This window comes from Meleagris gallopavo, chromosome 12 (genome assembly GCF_905368555.1).
Source record: "Meleagris gallopavo chromosome 12, MGAL_WU_HG_1.1, whole genome shotgun sequence".
Lineage (NCBI taxonomy): Eukaryota > Metazoa > Chordata > Aves > Galliformes > Phasianidae > Meleagris > Meleagris gallopavo.
This window is the reverse complement of record NC_139415.1, coordinates 17,399,763-17,415,109: the sequence shown is the minus strand read 5'-3', so window position 1 is coordinate 17,415,109 and position 15,347 is coordinate 17,399,763. Positions and strand designations below refer to the sequence as shown.

The following is a 15,347-nucleotide window of genomic DNA, read 5'->3' as shown; positions in this document are numbered from 1 at the left end:
TTCTGAAACAGCACCGTTAGATGTACGCACACATCAGCTTTGGGGCTGTAGATGCAGCCTTCCAGATAATGCTCTTGCACAGGAAACTGATAAAACTGATCATAGCTTTTTTTTTTTTACTTCTTTTTTTTTTTTTCCCCTCTCATGTCACTCTTGCACACAGGCTCTAGTGTGGTGTCACTCTGAACGTGTTGAAGGCTTAGCTTAAAAAATGCTTAAGCACTTCTTCACTTTTTGGGTTGTTTAGGGATGTTTTCAAAACATCTTTCCCACCCTGCTGAAGTTCAGACAGAATCCAATTTCTGCATAGAAATAAGACAGAATTATTTTGCAATTCTGGCTCTGAAGTACTTTTTAAAGAAGAAGTCTTAAATCTGCATCAGCTGCTGAGGGGTAGCTTGCAGGATTTCTCTGGACTGTAGTTGCTTTGGGACGTATCTACAGCTTTTGGCATCATCTCTTCTCTGTTTTTGTCTGGCTGAGTTTCACACTGGGCTCCAACTTGCTGATTGTTTTCTGTAGAGCCAAAATGAATACTTGCAAAAAATGGAGATCTTTAGGGGTCTGCACATAAACGTGTACCTCAGATCACATGATCTGCAGTCAGTATCTGGCAGCAGTGTAGTGGGGAGAGGTAAGAAAGGGAAGTGGGCTGTTAATGCTAGAATATTCTCTGCTATATGCACAGTACAGTGTAGGATAACAAAGAGCTTGAAGAAGCTTTGTAAACTTGTAGAATAGCTTGAAGGCACTTCTGGACATTTTATGTTTCACATTTTCCTTAATTATTTGGATGGTGGGGCAGAGCTCACCCTCAGCAAGTTCCAGGTGTTAGAAATCAGATAGAAGGGCTGATACTTGTAGGGCTGCCTGACTGGGGCAGGCTGGAGAAATGGGTTCTATTGAAGCCTAGGAGGCTTCAATACAGGGAAGTGTTCCCTCCTGTGCACCGGGACAGGGTGGGGAATGAGTGGCAGGCAGGGATCTCATCCACGTGTGTGAATACCTTACATGAGGAGGAAAGAGCGAGGAGCCAGTGGAAGAGGCAAGAGGGCACAAACTGAAATTTGGGAAATTCTGTTTAAATGTAAGATAAAAATTCTTCTCTGCGAGGGTGGTCAAGCATGGGCATCCTCTGAGATGTTCAGAACCTTCCTGACCTTGGCCCTGAGCAGCCTGGCCTACCAGAGCCTTACCCCAGAGGGAGAAGGCTGTAGATGAGAAGGCTGGTTTTCCAGAGGTCCTCCCAGCCTCTATGATTCTATGATACAGAACTGGAGTCTCTTTCATGTGGCTGTGAGTTGCTTTGCATAGTGCTTGAAATATGTTGATATTAATTACAGACTCAAAGAGCAGATGCACGACAAAAATAAATACAATCGCAGTGGGAAGCTTTCCTTCCAGTGCTGAGAGGATGCAAATATTTGTCTTCTTCCTTTTGTGTCCTAATGAGGCATCCTTATAAGGGTTTTCAGGGTACCACGACTCCTCCTAGGGACTGTGGAACTTGATCCTGAGAAAAGTATCTTGGAAACAGTGCAAGAGCATGGCTTGAGGCTTTAGGGGTCTGGGACAGTTGCCCTTGCTAATATGGGAAGCTTCAGTAGGTCTGTATTCTTAAATCAGGCTGTAGGATGGTGCATGTAGTGATGAGAGGAGCTCTGTTAGGTTTTCTCTGTCTGTTGTGCAGAAGACAAAGAAGTGAAGAGCTCAGAACTGTGGCAGTTGAGGTCCAGGCTGGGCACTAGGTTTGCAGTGGGGATATTAATCTCTGGAACAGACTGCTTAGGGCAGGGATGGCATTTCCATTGCTAGAAATTTAAGGCCTTGCAGGATTGGATGAGCTGCTCATGGTGACCACGTCTTGAACTTGGGGTGGATCATCTCCTAAGGTCCTTTTGATTCCATGCTCCTGGCCTTCCAGCTGGGCTCAGCACCTGGAGAACCACATTTGCTAATATCAGGGCTACTTTCAGGAATCGTTGTGGATAAAAGGGCTGGCATTCATGGCTGTAACTTGTCTTTGTGCTATTGCTGTGGAATAGCTGCTGTCTCTCCCCTTAGCAATTGCCTTTGAATGTGTCCTCTTCATAATGAAGACTGATAACCTAGAGCTGCCTGTCAAAGCTCAGCAGCTCTGTTTATAGAGGTTTGCAATTAAAAATGGATCTCATATATAATTAAAAAGGATCACGTAGGCTTTGCGCCTTGCATTCAAGAATAAAGAGGCTGCCATCTAGGAATCCAGGCAGAAAATGGAGATGCTGACAACCAGCTCCTACTTTTGTGCTAATTGCTAATCATCTGCTTTGTTCAGTATAATGCAGCAAGGATTGTGTTCGTGTTGTGAGCCATGTAGCCATTGCACTCCTTGGAGGTGTTCCCCAGTAGCACCCCATGGGTAAATAAGAGATGCTGAATGCCTGGGTGTAAGTTTGCCAGCTTGTGAAAGCCAGGAGCTCTTGTGAGAACAAAAGTAATCAACACAACCCGGGAATGGCACGGTTTCAGGCAGCTGCTCACTGCAGGAGCATTGTCCTGGCTGCTTTGGGCTGTGAAGGTGCATCTGTGTGTCATTTGGTCCATGTGTGTACCTGAGGTGCAGCAGGAAAAAGATTCTGTGCAGTGTTTTTTTCCTCTGGCTACCAACCTTTTGTGAAAGGTAAGTGCTAAGGCTGTTCGCAGCAGACTCTGTGCAAAGGCACTGGTACACTTAGATATCTACAAGTCTGTAGGCAGGAATGTGTGTGTACGTTATTTTCTGCTGTGCATTTGGTTTGTATCAGCAAAGCCCGAGTCTCCCAGAAGCTGATCCTATCTTCTGAAGGCCCCAGAACCATGGATGGGTCTGTAACAACTTCTTTTTAAGAACCATTCATTCTTTCAGCCACTGGGATGCCTCAGTTATACTCTGCTGTGGTTACCAGGACCTGCAAGTGATAGTTCTGAAGGAGAAAAGGCAGGGACAAAAGGGCTTTGAGCTGATGAATAGCTCAGGCAAGGCATATCGTGTCTAATGCTCTTCCTTTTGTTCACTCAGGTTTGTAACTCTTCCAAATGGTGTGCTCCAGATTGTTGACGTGCAGGAGAGTGATGCTGGGGTGTACCACTGCGTGGCCAGCAATGCTGCTCGGAAGCGCTACAGCAACGCTGCAGTTCTCAGTGTCCTGAAAGGTGAGCTGTGAGGTGCTGGCAGGGACAGGTCGGTCTGGTGTGTGATCTTTAAGGTCCCTTCCAACCCAAGTCATTCTGTGATGATTCTGTGTGCGTGCTGAGAAGTCGTGTGTGATAGCAAGGTGGAAGATGAGCAAAAGATGACGTGTAGAGCAAGATGCACAATCTAGCAAAAGAAGCAGTCAGAGGATGGAATAGTTAGCAGGGCTGTGTCTACCCAGATTGCATAGCAAGCTGCTCCAGAGGAGCAGTACATTGACACGGACTAGCACTGTGTCCATGTGGCTGGCTCACTGCCAAGCTGTGGGGAGGCTCCAGAGATCTCTGTGCCATTTGGGAACACCCTCATCTGGGATTTCTGCAGGTGACGCAGACTGAGCAGGGCTTTGCATGTGAGCTGTCCTTTGCTTCCCTTTCTGGGCCTCAGCCTCTGTGTGCATTTTTCTCTGTAAACCAAGAGCATGGTGGGCAAGTCTGGGCAGGGGAAGGGAGCTGAGAGCCTTAGTGCAGGGGGTCTCCAGACCCTGCATACTTCCCAGTGTTGTGTAAGCCTCATCCTGCGAGTGGGTGAGATCACCAGGTCTGGCTGAGCTGTCTCTGCTCTCTGGATGGTGTCTCTCGGCCACGTCGGTCTGCTGCTCGTGCTGAATCCTGTTTGTTTACATGGCAGATTTCACCTTGAAAGCTCTGAAATGCTTCCCAGCTCCTTTTGTCTTTGTTTAGGGATTTTTTGCTTGGCATTCTGCTACCAGTGTATTTTCACAGAGATGGCTTTGCTGTTCATCCATCAGCAGGGAGTGTAATTAACTGTGGAGCCTGAGAATACACCTCTGATCAATGGATTGTGTCACGGAGGTAATCTGTATGGAATCTTCAGAGAATTCATGAGCAGCTGAATGCTCTGTATCTAATTGTCAGCCACTGCCAGATCCTCTGTGTGTTTAATGAAGCTCAGAGGCAAGGAGAGCATTTGCTATGGGCAGTTCCACATTCCAGAGACCGCTCTGCCATTGGGTCTGGTTTGATATCAATAAGTGATATTGATCAAGCTACAAAGGTGAATGTGCTGTCCTTGGCATCGTAACTTGTTCAGCATAATTGCATCTTGTATTCTGCAATGTTTAATCTGCTTTGCAAATGGAGGCAAGGGAAGAGGTTAAATGGGAAGTGTTCCTTCTGGAGCAGCAGCCGGCTGAGCAGATTTCTGCCTGGAGTTCTCGCCCAAATCTCGCTTCTGCAGCACTACACCACCCGCTGGCTGCAAAAACAAATATGCGAGGTTGAGTTTTTCACCAGATTGAGCTGATAGTGATGAAAAACATGCCTGTTAAATCTCTGGGGATTTTTATAATTGGGGAAAAGTATCTCCGAGGCAGATGGGAAACTGTAGTGACCTGTGCAGGCTGCACACTCCTCCAGCAGTGACTGGCATGGTATTGATCCTTTTGAGTTTCAGCATGTCTCCATCAGAGGCATGTTTCTGGATGCCTGAATGGCTTGAGGAGTTTTTTACTCCCTGTTCGGAAGTAGCTGGTAGTAGTTGGAGCGAACCGTAAGGCAGAAATCCTTTGGCTGGAGGAGACTGGAGAAGAGATGTGAGAGAATGAAAAGAAAACAAGAAAAGCTCAAGGTACAGCTATTTAGTATTGCTTGAGTTGCTTGTTCAGGCATTTCAGAGGCCAAACTATTCCATGTCTGCTGGCAGGAACAACGAAACAGTGCCATGTGGTGATGACTGTGAGTGCTCCGGGTGGACTTCAGGGCTGTGCTGGTTGTAATGCAAACGCTTCCACTGGCAGTGGGTAGGCAGGTCTCAGGCCTGGGAGCTCCTGCTCATGCCTCTACTTCTGCCAGGCATTGCGGGGCTGAGCTGGCTGTATGTAGCAAAAGAATCTGTTTCCCTGTAGATCTTCTGCCCAGTTCCTGTTGTTGGGTGATGGATGGGAGTTATTCCATCTGCTTTATTAAAGACCTTTTCACAGGAGTGACTGCAATTAGCACAACCCTTTTCTACCACGCTAAATCCCCACTAAACACTCCCCAAAGTGTGATTTCCCTTGGTTGTATGCCTTCCCCATCACATGCTGAAGGCTGCGCTGTGTGTCAGCGGCCGTGCAGAGGCAGAGCAGAGCGCGGCGGGCTGCGAGCTCTGCAGATGTTTGGGCTGTGCAGACTTCATGGTACAAATTTCCAGACGTTCCCTGGAGAATTGGTGTTGTGAGCAGCCGGAGAGCAGGCCTCTGCCATTCAGCCCTGAAACAGAGCCTGCTGTAGGAATAGGAGCAGAGGGATAACTTGGATTTTTCCCCTTGGATCTCCGCTGCTCCCAGCAGATGAAGTGCTGAGCCCATCTGGCAGTGCCATCCCTTCACCCTTCAGGTGCTTCTATCTCAAGGAAGGATAGGAGAAAAGATTGGGCATCGTGATGTGTGATCTCAGCAGGTCGCTTTGCCTGTTGCTCCGCTTCTCCCCTCCATGCTATGCACAATGTTGGCTCTTTGTGCTGTTTCTTTGCCCCACATCTGTTGTGGTATGGCCTGCATGCCTGTAGAAAGGTAAACATCCTAGCAGCTTCGGATCACAACAGAGCTCTGGGCTGAGAAGAGTACAGGAGCTTAAAACAAAGCTATCTGTTTTGAGATCCTGACCCCACAGCTCCATCCTAGAGATTTCAGTGTTTATCTCTGCAGTGAGAGATTGGTCACCGCAGCAGAATGAACAAAGCATGGTCCTGCAAGACAGGGCTCTTGGCATCTCTGCTTTCTGACAGTGTGCCACAGAGGAGAATCTGCTCCTTAACTCTTTATTTGTTCCAGAGGCAGAAATTACAGTAATAGGCTTGAAGCTGCTCTCTTAAAATAATGTGTCAATATGGGCATGTGGTGCTGGAGATTTGCATGTTCAGGTGAGTTGCAGATCCAGCTGCACCTGCACAGGAGGATGCTGATGTGTTACCTGGTGGGGTATGTCTTTTTTCTTGTATCCTTGTGCACCCTATTCTTGACTTGTGCATGTAGAGTAACCACAGCTGTAACGTCAGATCACATTTCATGCTGATACTTGGGTAAATATCTTTGTCCCAGACCAGGCTGGTTAGAATCAGAATGCCCAGGCAGCCTTCCTGGGACAAGACATCAGTGCAGCAGTGTTGTCACAGTGGGCACAGCCATGCCCATGTGATCCTGCCTGCACTGGAATAAACACAGGAATGGGGAGTACAGATTTGCATGTGTAGATGCAGCAGGGCTGGGGGCTGCAGTGGTAGGCCCCCGAGGAGCCTTCCAACAGATGAGCACATCCTCCCTGAGCTGGGATTTAGTACTATGTTATTAGAGATGACACCACGAGATTGCCGTTGGCAGAACATCATTTACGTTGACAGTTGTAGCAGCTTACTGCAGCAGTGTCCCAGGAAATGTATTTTTCAGTCAAGCATTTGTATGAAATACGATAACAGGGACAGAGCTTGGAGGCAGCTGTGAAACACCTTTGCATTTTGTGTTCCTTTGGTGTTCCTATTGCGGTGGCTTATTTGTGGGTGTTAAGGGAGAGCCAGGCTCTGGGTGCTGGGACCTGGCTGGCTTCTGCCCCGAAGGCTGTAGGAGAACACAGCTAGAGGATTGGACCAGCTTTGGGGCTCATTGGGAAGGTGGTGATGAAGTGAGCAGCACTCGCAGTTGGCCACCACCTCGCAGAAACAGACGTGCTGTTACCACAAGTGGGTTTTCAGTCCCTGCATGTGTGAATGACGTGCAGGATGCTGGGTTGGCTCTCAGCCTGAGCCCTTCTGACACGCGCTGTGCTCCCCTCGCAGCTTGGGATGTGGGTGCCGTGCAACATGGGGCAGGGGGAGCGTGGGGAGAGCAAACACTTTACTGCGAGTTGTTGATTCAGCCAACAAGTGATGAGCTTCTCCTCTGTAGATGGGGGTATCCCAGCTTCAGTCTGCAACTGCTGTGTCCGTGTTCCTTGTCTCTTCCGCTGAGCATTGTCCTCTGTCTCTGTTCTTGTGTAGCATCCTGGTTTTCTTCTCCCTCTGGCTCTTAAGCAGGGATTTGCTCTGCATTTGGCATCCCAAATTCTAACCCACAAGGACTCTGTTTGCACACATTTCCCAGCTCAGGTTTCTGCAGGTAGCTGAAGCTGTTCACGCATCAGATCTGCTGGATGTGAAAAATGCTCTTGATTCTTCCTTTGCAGTAGAAGATGCTAAACCAACCATAGTAAGTATGAATTTAGAGGATGGCAAGATGAAGGAGGAGATGTACACTCTTCTAGCTTAATAAATGAATCTGCAAACTAAAAGTGACCTTCTGCTTAAGATGAACTGCAAACTTCATTCTGTCTCCCTTTACTGAGCCTCACAATACCGATGACTTCAAGCAGACATGGAGCAGGACTGAGACCACAGATTTTTGGTGAAACTTGTGAAGATTAGTGCAGACACTTAGCAGACACCCACCCAAACACCCAGCTCTTTCCTTGACTGGGGTCAGTTTGGGGCCAGCACACATCGCACCATGCAGGTCGCCGAGAGAGAATTTCCCATAGCTCGAGCATCAGCAGCCTGTTCCCGAGAGCCAGAGGGGGAATTTCAGATCAGCTGTCTGTGAAGTTCTGCAGGGCTATGATATGCTGTGCTTCTGACAGCTCCAGCAGCCCGCGGTGACAGAGGGTTTGATAGAAAACTCAGAGCCCTCACCTCCTATTAAGCAGAACAGCTAAACCTGGGGTTGGCACCAAAGTGAGTGGCAACAGAGGTGTCAAGGATAATCGAGCAGGACTAGAGATGTGAGGCAGGGAATAGGTGGGCTGTTTCCAGGTCCTGAGGGCAAACTGGTATCCCCCACACACAGCAGTTTTTGGGGTTGGCTCGGCTCTTGTGTTACAGGCAGCTCTGCCTCTAGAGATCGCAGCTGGCTGGATTTGGGAGTGGTTTGCAGTCCTCCTTGTTCTCCACCTGCAGCTCTTAATAGTCCACATGCACTGCACTTCTGAGGCTTTTTGAAATAAGAGCTGGTGTTTGGTAAGGCTCTGGCTGAAGCAGTGTTTAAGCTGCAGACTGCAGCCAGCTCTCCTCTGGGAGTCTTTTGGTGCTGGTGGATCCCTGTGGCACATCACAGCAGCACTATAGGACTGCACCTGGCCTCTCCCAGGGCATGTAAAGCAGCTGTACCTGCCTGCTGAGCCTGGGAGGCAGCTAAGAATAGAGATAATAATTAGGTCAGCAGCTTGCAAAGGGCTGCGGGACAGCAAGGTGGATGTGGTTGGGTTCCTGATGGCACTTGTTAATTATTAATTGCCTGTGTTACTGCAGAGCCTTGGCTGTTAGTGGTGCCCTGCAGTGCTTACAGTATCCTAACAGCTCGAGTGAGGATGCTGTGAGTGTCCAGAGACATAGCAAAGCTTGTGGTCCTGTTTCTTTGGATGTGGGGCAGACCTAAGGCCTTGTTCTCAGCAAGAGATGCTCTTGCCCAACTCTGTGTCCAGTGCAGCTGAGGAGCAGTGCTGCATGAATTGTGGAGGAGAGTGAAAAGCAGAAGAGAGGGATGGGATCGGGGCAGGTGGTGTTACTGAGCACTCTATCTTCGGGCACTGCCTGAGACAGATTGGGAATCGCTGCAGCACTCCAGCAAGTGTCCAACTGAAGCCGTTTGACACAAAATATGGATACCACTAATGATCTTTCCCTGTAGAAAGCCAGCTTTCCTTCCAGACTTTTCCTAGAAAAACAGATTTGCATTGTCCTGAGTTAATGCAGATGCAGCCATCTGCTTTTAGCTCTTCCTTCCAAGTTGGCAGTCGTCATTTGCTGCCAGACTGTGTTATTGTAGGATCCCAGTGTGTTGTGTGTTTGAAGCATAGCTTGTAGGAAGCATTCTGCATACCTGGCATCAGGAGACCACACCACAAGGTAATTTCTCTTTTCAAAGCCATGCACGATGGTAACATGAGTGCCCGTAGCTGGCAGCAGGAGTGGGACAAAGCACAAGCCTTGGTGACAAAGAAAGCAGGCTGTGTCCTTCTGCACAGCCTGGGGCCTCCAGCCTGTTCCCTCTCTGCTGTCACTAGAGGTACAGATTACATGAATTGCAAATAGATCCAATGTTGCAAGTAGATCTGAATTGCAAATAGATCTGATGAAATAGGTGTCAGTCCCTGTGAAATGTCAGCCTCTGAGCACAGGCAGGAAGTTAGCGGAGTGAAATGGCTCCGGGCACTAACACAAGCTGGGCTGACTGAGAAAGGAGGCGTTCCAGGGCTTGTGAATGTGTGAATGAGCCAGAAAGGCCTTCTGTTGACCGTGTCTCTATCTCTTTTCTGCAGGAAAGGTAGCAGAATATCTTTGCCTACCTTACAGCTTGTTTTTTCTGGGAAGTTTTGCCTGCAGCATCCTGGAAATTGGATATGTTCTCCTGGAGAATCCCTCTGGGAAAGGGCTGGCTGGCGTCAGGGTATGTGACAAGTCCACCCCGTGCTCTGCCACAGGTGTTCTCTCCTGTGCTCAGTGCAGGGGTGACCCCTCCGACCCAGGAGTGATGTTGCCTGCAGCTCTGGCTAGGCAGGTGCAGACAAGCAAGTTTTTTGCCTGCACGGTAGCCTGAAGGCAGAGCCAAAACATGGAGACAGGCTGCTTTGCCTAGCACAGAGCAGTCGTCAGCTAACTAACCATACTTGTGAGGATCTCTGTTAGGTGGTGAAAGCAGCTACAGGACAGCCTTTGTGTCCTGTGCTCTGCTCTGAAGCCCCTCTGTCACACTTTAATTACACACAGAGCTGGTATAATCAGTTATGATGGTTAAAGAAATGTGGGAATGTTCCCGCTGAATCCCAGAGGCTGGCAGGCTCGGGGCCCCAGGGTTGTTTGGGTTAAGCTGTCTGGGTTGTGGGGTGGGTTACGGCAGGGAGCTGGGCTGGGGGCTGCTCTGCCTTCTGCAAAGGGCTTCAGATACCCCTAGGCAGTGCTGCTGCGTTCCTTTCTTTCGCAGACCTCTCGTCTGACCTGGGGGTTAAATCCTGATGCGCACTGAGGGACTTCTTGACAAGGAGTTTTACGTGAAGATCTATGAAAAGGTGCCAGGACTGGTTAAAAGCTTATTAAATGATAGTTTTTATCTGCAGTGCTGACATTATCAGTGACACTCGAACACTTGCGTTTGTTGCCTTCTGCCTCTCAAAGCTCTATGCAGTATATCTTCAGGCTTCTGCAAATGTAGACGCATGGCCCAGCTCCCCAGCCCCTCAGCTAACTGAGGCCTCCAACAGGAAAGCAGCAGAACCCCAGTGCTGGTTGGCAGCCGCTCCGTGCCGTGGGGCTCTCAGCTCCTGTTTATTTTGCCTGGCTCCTGCGCGGAGCAGCGAAACGTGGGCGCTTCCAAGCACTCACTGGGGAAGCAAGCAGGAATTCCTCGTGCAGTCTGGCTGGCTCCAGTCCCTCTTGGCGTAATGAAGAGCAGTTCCAACTGCGTGTACGCAAACAGAGAGCCAATGTTGACAGCTTTACAGGAGGAGGAGTGGTGGGCAAAGCACGCTCCGGCTGCTTTGCAGCAGAGCTGAACATCCCCTGGATGTATAAAGCTCTGTACTCCAATTGCTCCATGGTTTGGGTGGGAGAAAGCCCCCTAAAAATGCTGGGCAGTTCCTGGAAACTTGCCACTGTTCAGCCTCTCCTGGGCATCTGGTTACAAGCAGTTCCTGGGCTGAAATCTCTCAGTTGTATTAAGTTGAGAGGAATGAAGGAGGAGTGCCCATTGGCCCCTCTGGTGTCTGGGCTGTCACCGTGTGCTCCCAAGCTCCATGCAGGGCACTAGGAGCTGGGGAAAGCCTTTTCCGGGCTGTTTCTCTCAAGCCAAGCAAAAAGCAGTTCCTTTTCATCTGCTTTTCCATGTTGGATTTGTGCCACTGCAGCCCCTGAGAAGGGAAGAAATGAACATTTATAGTGATGGAAGCTATGGGCATTGGTGCTGCTAGATCACAGTGGGAAGACTTTTGCAGTCTCAGTGCTTAGGTGTGGTTAGTACTGGAGTTGTTCCTTTGAGCCTCTGAGATGCATATCCAAAAGCTCCTGAGCCTGTTGTATTGAAAGCAAAAGTTACTCATCTCCAGATGCACTAATGAAGGAAAACAGAGCTTGGATGCAAAGAACCACAGGGAATGGTGTAGCAAAAGGGCAGGAGTAGGCTCAGAGAAGCTAATAGTAATTTTTGGAAAGGATGCGTGGTTGCGAGAGCTGCTTTTGTGGAGAGGAGGTAGCACTTGGTTCATGACGTGTGGGGGAAGCCTGGCTGCTAGGGCATGTGAGGAGCTGTACTGAGGCTGTTCTGAAAGCCACTGGGGTTGTCCTCCCTTGGCTCCTTACTGTGAAGTGGTGCTGAGCTCAGGTGAGAGCAGCTGCAAAAGAAGAAACTCTTGCTTGCATGCTCAACTTTGAGACCTGATGTCACTGGTATTGCCCCCAAAGCAGATACATCAGTGTGTCAGTATACGGTTTGGCAAGCATCCTGCCTAGAGATTTTGTACTGTTCTGGGTCTAGACCAGAAGTAGAAATAAATCACAGATAACTTCCCAGGACAGCGTGAACAGAGGAGGAAGATGGGTGTGGAGGATGTTGTTCTCTTCTGTGGCTGCTGTCACCACTCTCCCTGTGTGATCCAGGAGGTCTGTGAGCTGAGAGCTGGGTGTGGGAGTGGGTCGTGCTCAGCAAACACTGCGCTTGCATTTTTGAAGGTGTGTGCTTTGCAATGGGTAATTTGCTCCTTTATTGTCTGCAGAATAACAGCAGTGACAGCACTGACTTTCCCTAATGAACAGCTGCTCAGTGCTAGGATCTATTCCCGGAGGAGATTTGCGGGGATGAATAAGGTTTCATGCTCCTCCTCTGGAGAGGGTGAGAAAGTTCTCTGAGCAGAAGATTGTTCCTTGATCACCGGGTGTCTCCAACTCTTGAACTGCTGACAGCTGAGAGCTGAATGTGACTCCACTCAAGTCATGTTTCACCTGCAGCAGTTCTGCTGAGGCAGGGTGTTTATGGAAGCAGGAGAAGACATGTTAGTTCCCGACCAGAATCATCTTCTTGTCACTGCAAACAACCGTCACAAATTGGCTGAACAGAAACCATTTTCCTCCTGTTGCTGTGCCTGAATTCTTAGCGGATGCTCTGCGCAAAGAAAAGCGGGGAGGAGGGAGAAGAGAGCTGATGAATTATGGATGCTCTGGAGGCAGAGCCGGCTTGTAGGCTCTGAGAGTTTCGGATTGCTGCTGTATTTTATAACTCAAGCTCAAACTTCAAATAAACATTTTGTGCTTTGTCCCGAGCAGCTCCCCATGGTGCCTCCCTTCACAACCCTGCTCAGTCTCTCTTCTCTTTGAGAGTCTACAGAACTGTTTCTTATACTGGGCGTCTTGCGCAGAGCCTCCTGTGCTCCCCTTGCTGCATCCATTTGATTTCTACACTGCACCTGATGCTACACTTCATGTTGTGTGAGTGATGGTGTGAAGGAGTGGAGCACCTGAATTTAGCCTGACTGTACTGACTTGTGATGGGAAGATGGAAAAATGCATAAATGCTGAAAAATCAGCTGCATTGAGTCACTTGTGAACAGGAAAACCTAGGGGACACTTGGAAGTATTTCTGCATATTGTCAGTAAGTCTTGTCCCTTATGCTGAGATGGCAACCTTGTGTCTCCCTGTGCAGACACAAACTTGGACACAGGGTGGCAAAATGTGCAGGAGCAGCGCCTTCATCTCAGCACTTCCCAGTGCCCAGAGCTCTGCTCGTTCAGCAAAATTGATTCAGAAGGACAACAAGTCTGCAAAGGCAGCAGTGACGGTGAGCTTTTCTAAGAATTCACGGCTTGTGCCTTGGGCTGTGCAGAGCTTTTGCCTAGAGCAGCCCTGCCGCTTGGAGAGACAAAACAAAGCTGGGGACTGGGAGAGGAATCTCAAACCCCAAGTTTTAAAATAGCAGCGCTGTAGAAGCTTTTAGTACTCCGAAACAGACTGCATGGTGCAGATGTGTTCAGTGACCTGTTTTGTTCAGGCAGTGAAAGATGTCTTGGAAACTGCAGCTCCCTTTTCCTTTGGTTCTAACAGCGTTCCCTCTTGACCTGAAATTATTTCAGTGGCAGTGGAGACAAAAACTGAAGTTGGTTTTGCTCTTGATGTTTGTCATACGGCCCTGAGCAGAGGTTTTCCTGGTTACTGAGTACTCTTTTTGGGAACTCTTCAAACCAAACCAAACCCAGTTCATAGCAGTTAACCTGAGCTCCATCCTATCCAGCTGGCCTGTTGAGATAGCAAGAGAAAAATGAGCTCTAAAGGATGCTGTTTAAGGGGCTCTTGACTTACAGGATTGCGCTGCAAAATGCAAAGCTGGAGAGAGCTGCCCCTGCGTGTAAGAGGTGCATGGGGCATTCATCCATGTGCATACTGAGGAACGTACTGGAAAAGCAAGCAGGATTGTTTACTTTTGTGATATGATTTCAGTAGCAATCGGTGACAAACAGACCTGGCATCTGAACTGTTTTTCCACTGGGTTTTTTGAGGCTGAGTCCTGACTCCTGGCTGCCTCAGACCAGGATGGTTGAGCTGCAGGTCCCTGTGGCTGCAGTTGCTCTTAATGCTGTCAGAGCAGTGAGCCCTTGGTGTGTTCCTGTGGACAGGACCGATGACCAATTGTGGATTTTAGTGCTTTGCTGAACTGGAACTGGAGCTAAACAAAAGCTGCCATTCTAAAGAACCTTGTATTTCTCTGAGCTTCCAGCTTACGTGTCTCTTGTGGAAGCTCTCAGGCCTGGTTTACATTTAGCCCATTTCTGGCTCAGTACTTCTGAAACCCAGCGCTGGTGCTGCAGGAGACCAGGGCTCTGACCTGTGTGGAGATGAGGTCCCTGAACCCACCACGTTTTGACATAACTCCTTGCTCCCGTCCTGCCCCAGGTTGTCCTGCTGCAGCTGGATGTGATGGCTGTTAGGCTGAAAGCATCTGCAAGTGTGAGTGATATGCATAGCAAGTGTAATAGAACAGAGCAAAGCCCTAGCCAGTGCAGCCAGCTCTTTTTGCTGGTGTTTGCACAGGGCTGGGGTGCAGCTCGGTGTGCCCAGCCATGGCCCCAGCTGGGGGGGCTGCAGGCACTCCTCGGTCTCTGCTTCCATCTGCTGGTCAAGCACAGGCTCCTGCTCTCCCTGCTCTGCCTTGGCAATTCTACTCACAACTTCTAATACTCATCCTACTACAGATGGAAATTCCTTTCGCATCTGTATGGGCTGAAAGAAAATCGCAGTGATACCAACTCTCTTTGGTAAGACTCATGCGCTGAGCAGATGGCAGCGAGGCTGGAGATGTGCTGAGCACAACATGTTGGGTGCTGCGGTGTGCAGGCATAGCAGCCACAAAAGGCAAGTAGATTAGAAACAGCGCAAGGAGGGCATGGTGCTTTCCTTGGATATCTCAGTGTCTGGCAGTTGGAGATGTAGGGACATCCTGGCCTGGGGACTGCAGTGAGCGCTTTGATTTAACCATCCTGGTAAGTGTGTCCTTCATGAGTTTGCCTGAACCTCTTTGTTTTAAACCCTGCAGCATCCTGAGACAGTAGGCTTAACTGCAGGTGGTGCAAAAAGCTGCTTTGATCTGGTTGGACTTGCTGCCCACAGCTTTCTCTGCTCAATCCTGGGAGCACCTGGACCAGGCTCAGGAATTCCTCATGCTACGTGATTCCTCTGCAGTTATTTCTCCCTTCCTGAGGACAACAACAACAGCGTCCCTCAGAGTTGAATGTTTCTGGGAGAGCTGGGAAAAAAGAACCTTGCTGCTGTCGAAGGTCATGAACAGTCTGGTCTTCTCAAGCGTGCTCTGATTGTTTTAATCTGACAACAGAAATCTGGCCGCTGCAAAGGCATTTCCTTAACCTTCCCTTAACCTCTGCTCAGTAGTGGATAGACACAGAAGGTTCATTTCAAGCAAAAAATCTCTATCCCTTTCTCAAGAAATTGTGCAATGTAGCCTATAAATCTTCATGTAAATGTTGCTTGATTTTATGTGTCGGCCATTTGTCTTTGCACCTATCAGCTAAATAGCATGCTCTCCTCCGGATGCAGAGTGACTGAGTCAGTCTCTGTGCCCTGAGGTGAAGGCCTGGGCACTGAGTCTTGACCTCTGTTTGTTGCAGTTCA

General features: G+C 49.0%; 1 protein-coding gene across 3 annotated transcripts in view; it reads left to right on the top strand.

Annotated features, from left to right (window-relative positions):
• The window catches only part of IGDCC4 (immunoglobulin superfamily DCC subclass member 4), a 79,594-nt gene that overhangs the window by 36,177 nt on the left and 28,070 nt on the right, over window positions 1-15,347 (top strand). For all 3 annotated transcript variants that reach the window (XM_010717579.4, XM_010717580.4, XM_010717582.4), the window contains exon 4: window positions 3,041-3,174. In XM_010717579.4, coding sequence (XP_010715881.2) covers window positions 3,041-3,174 — 134 coding nt within the window. The remainder of the gene's footprint in view (window positions 1-3,040; window positions 3,175-15,347) is intronic.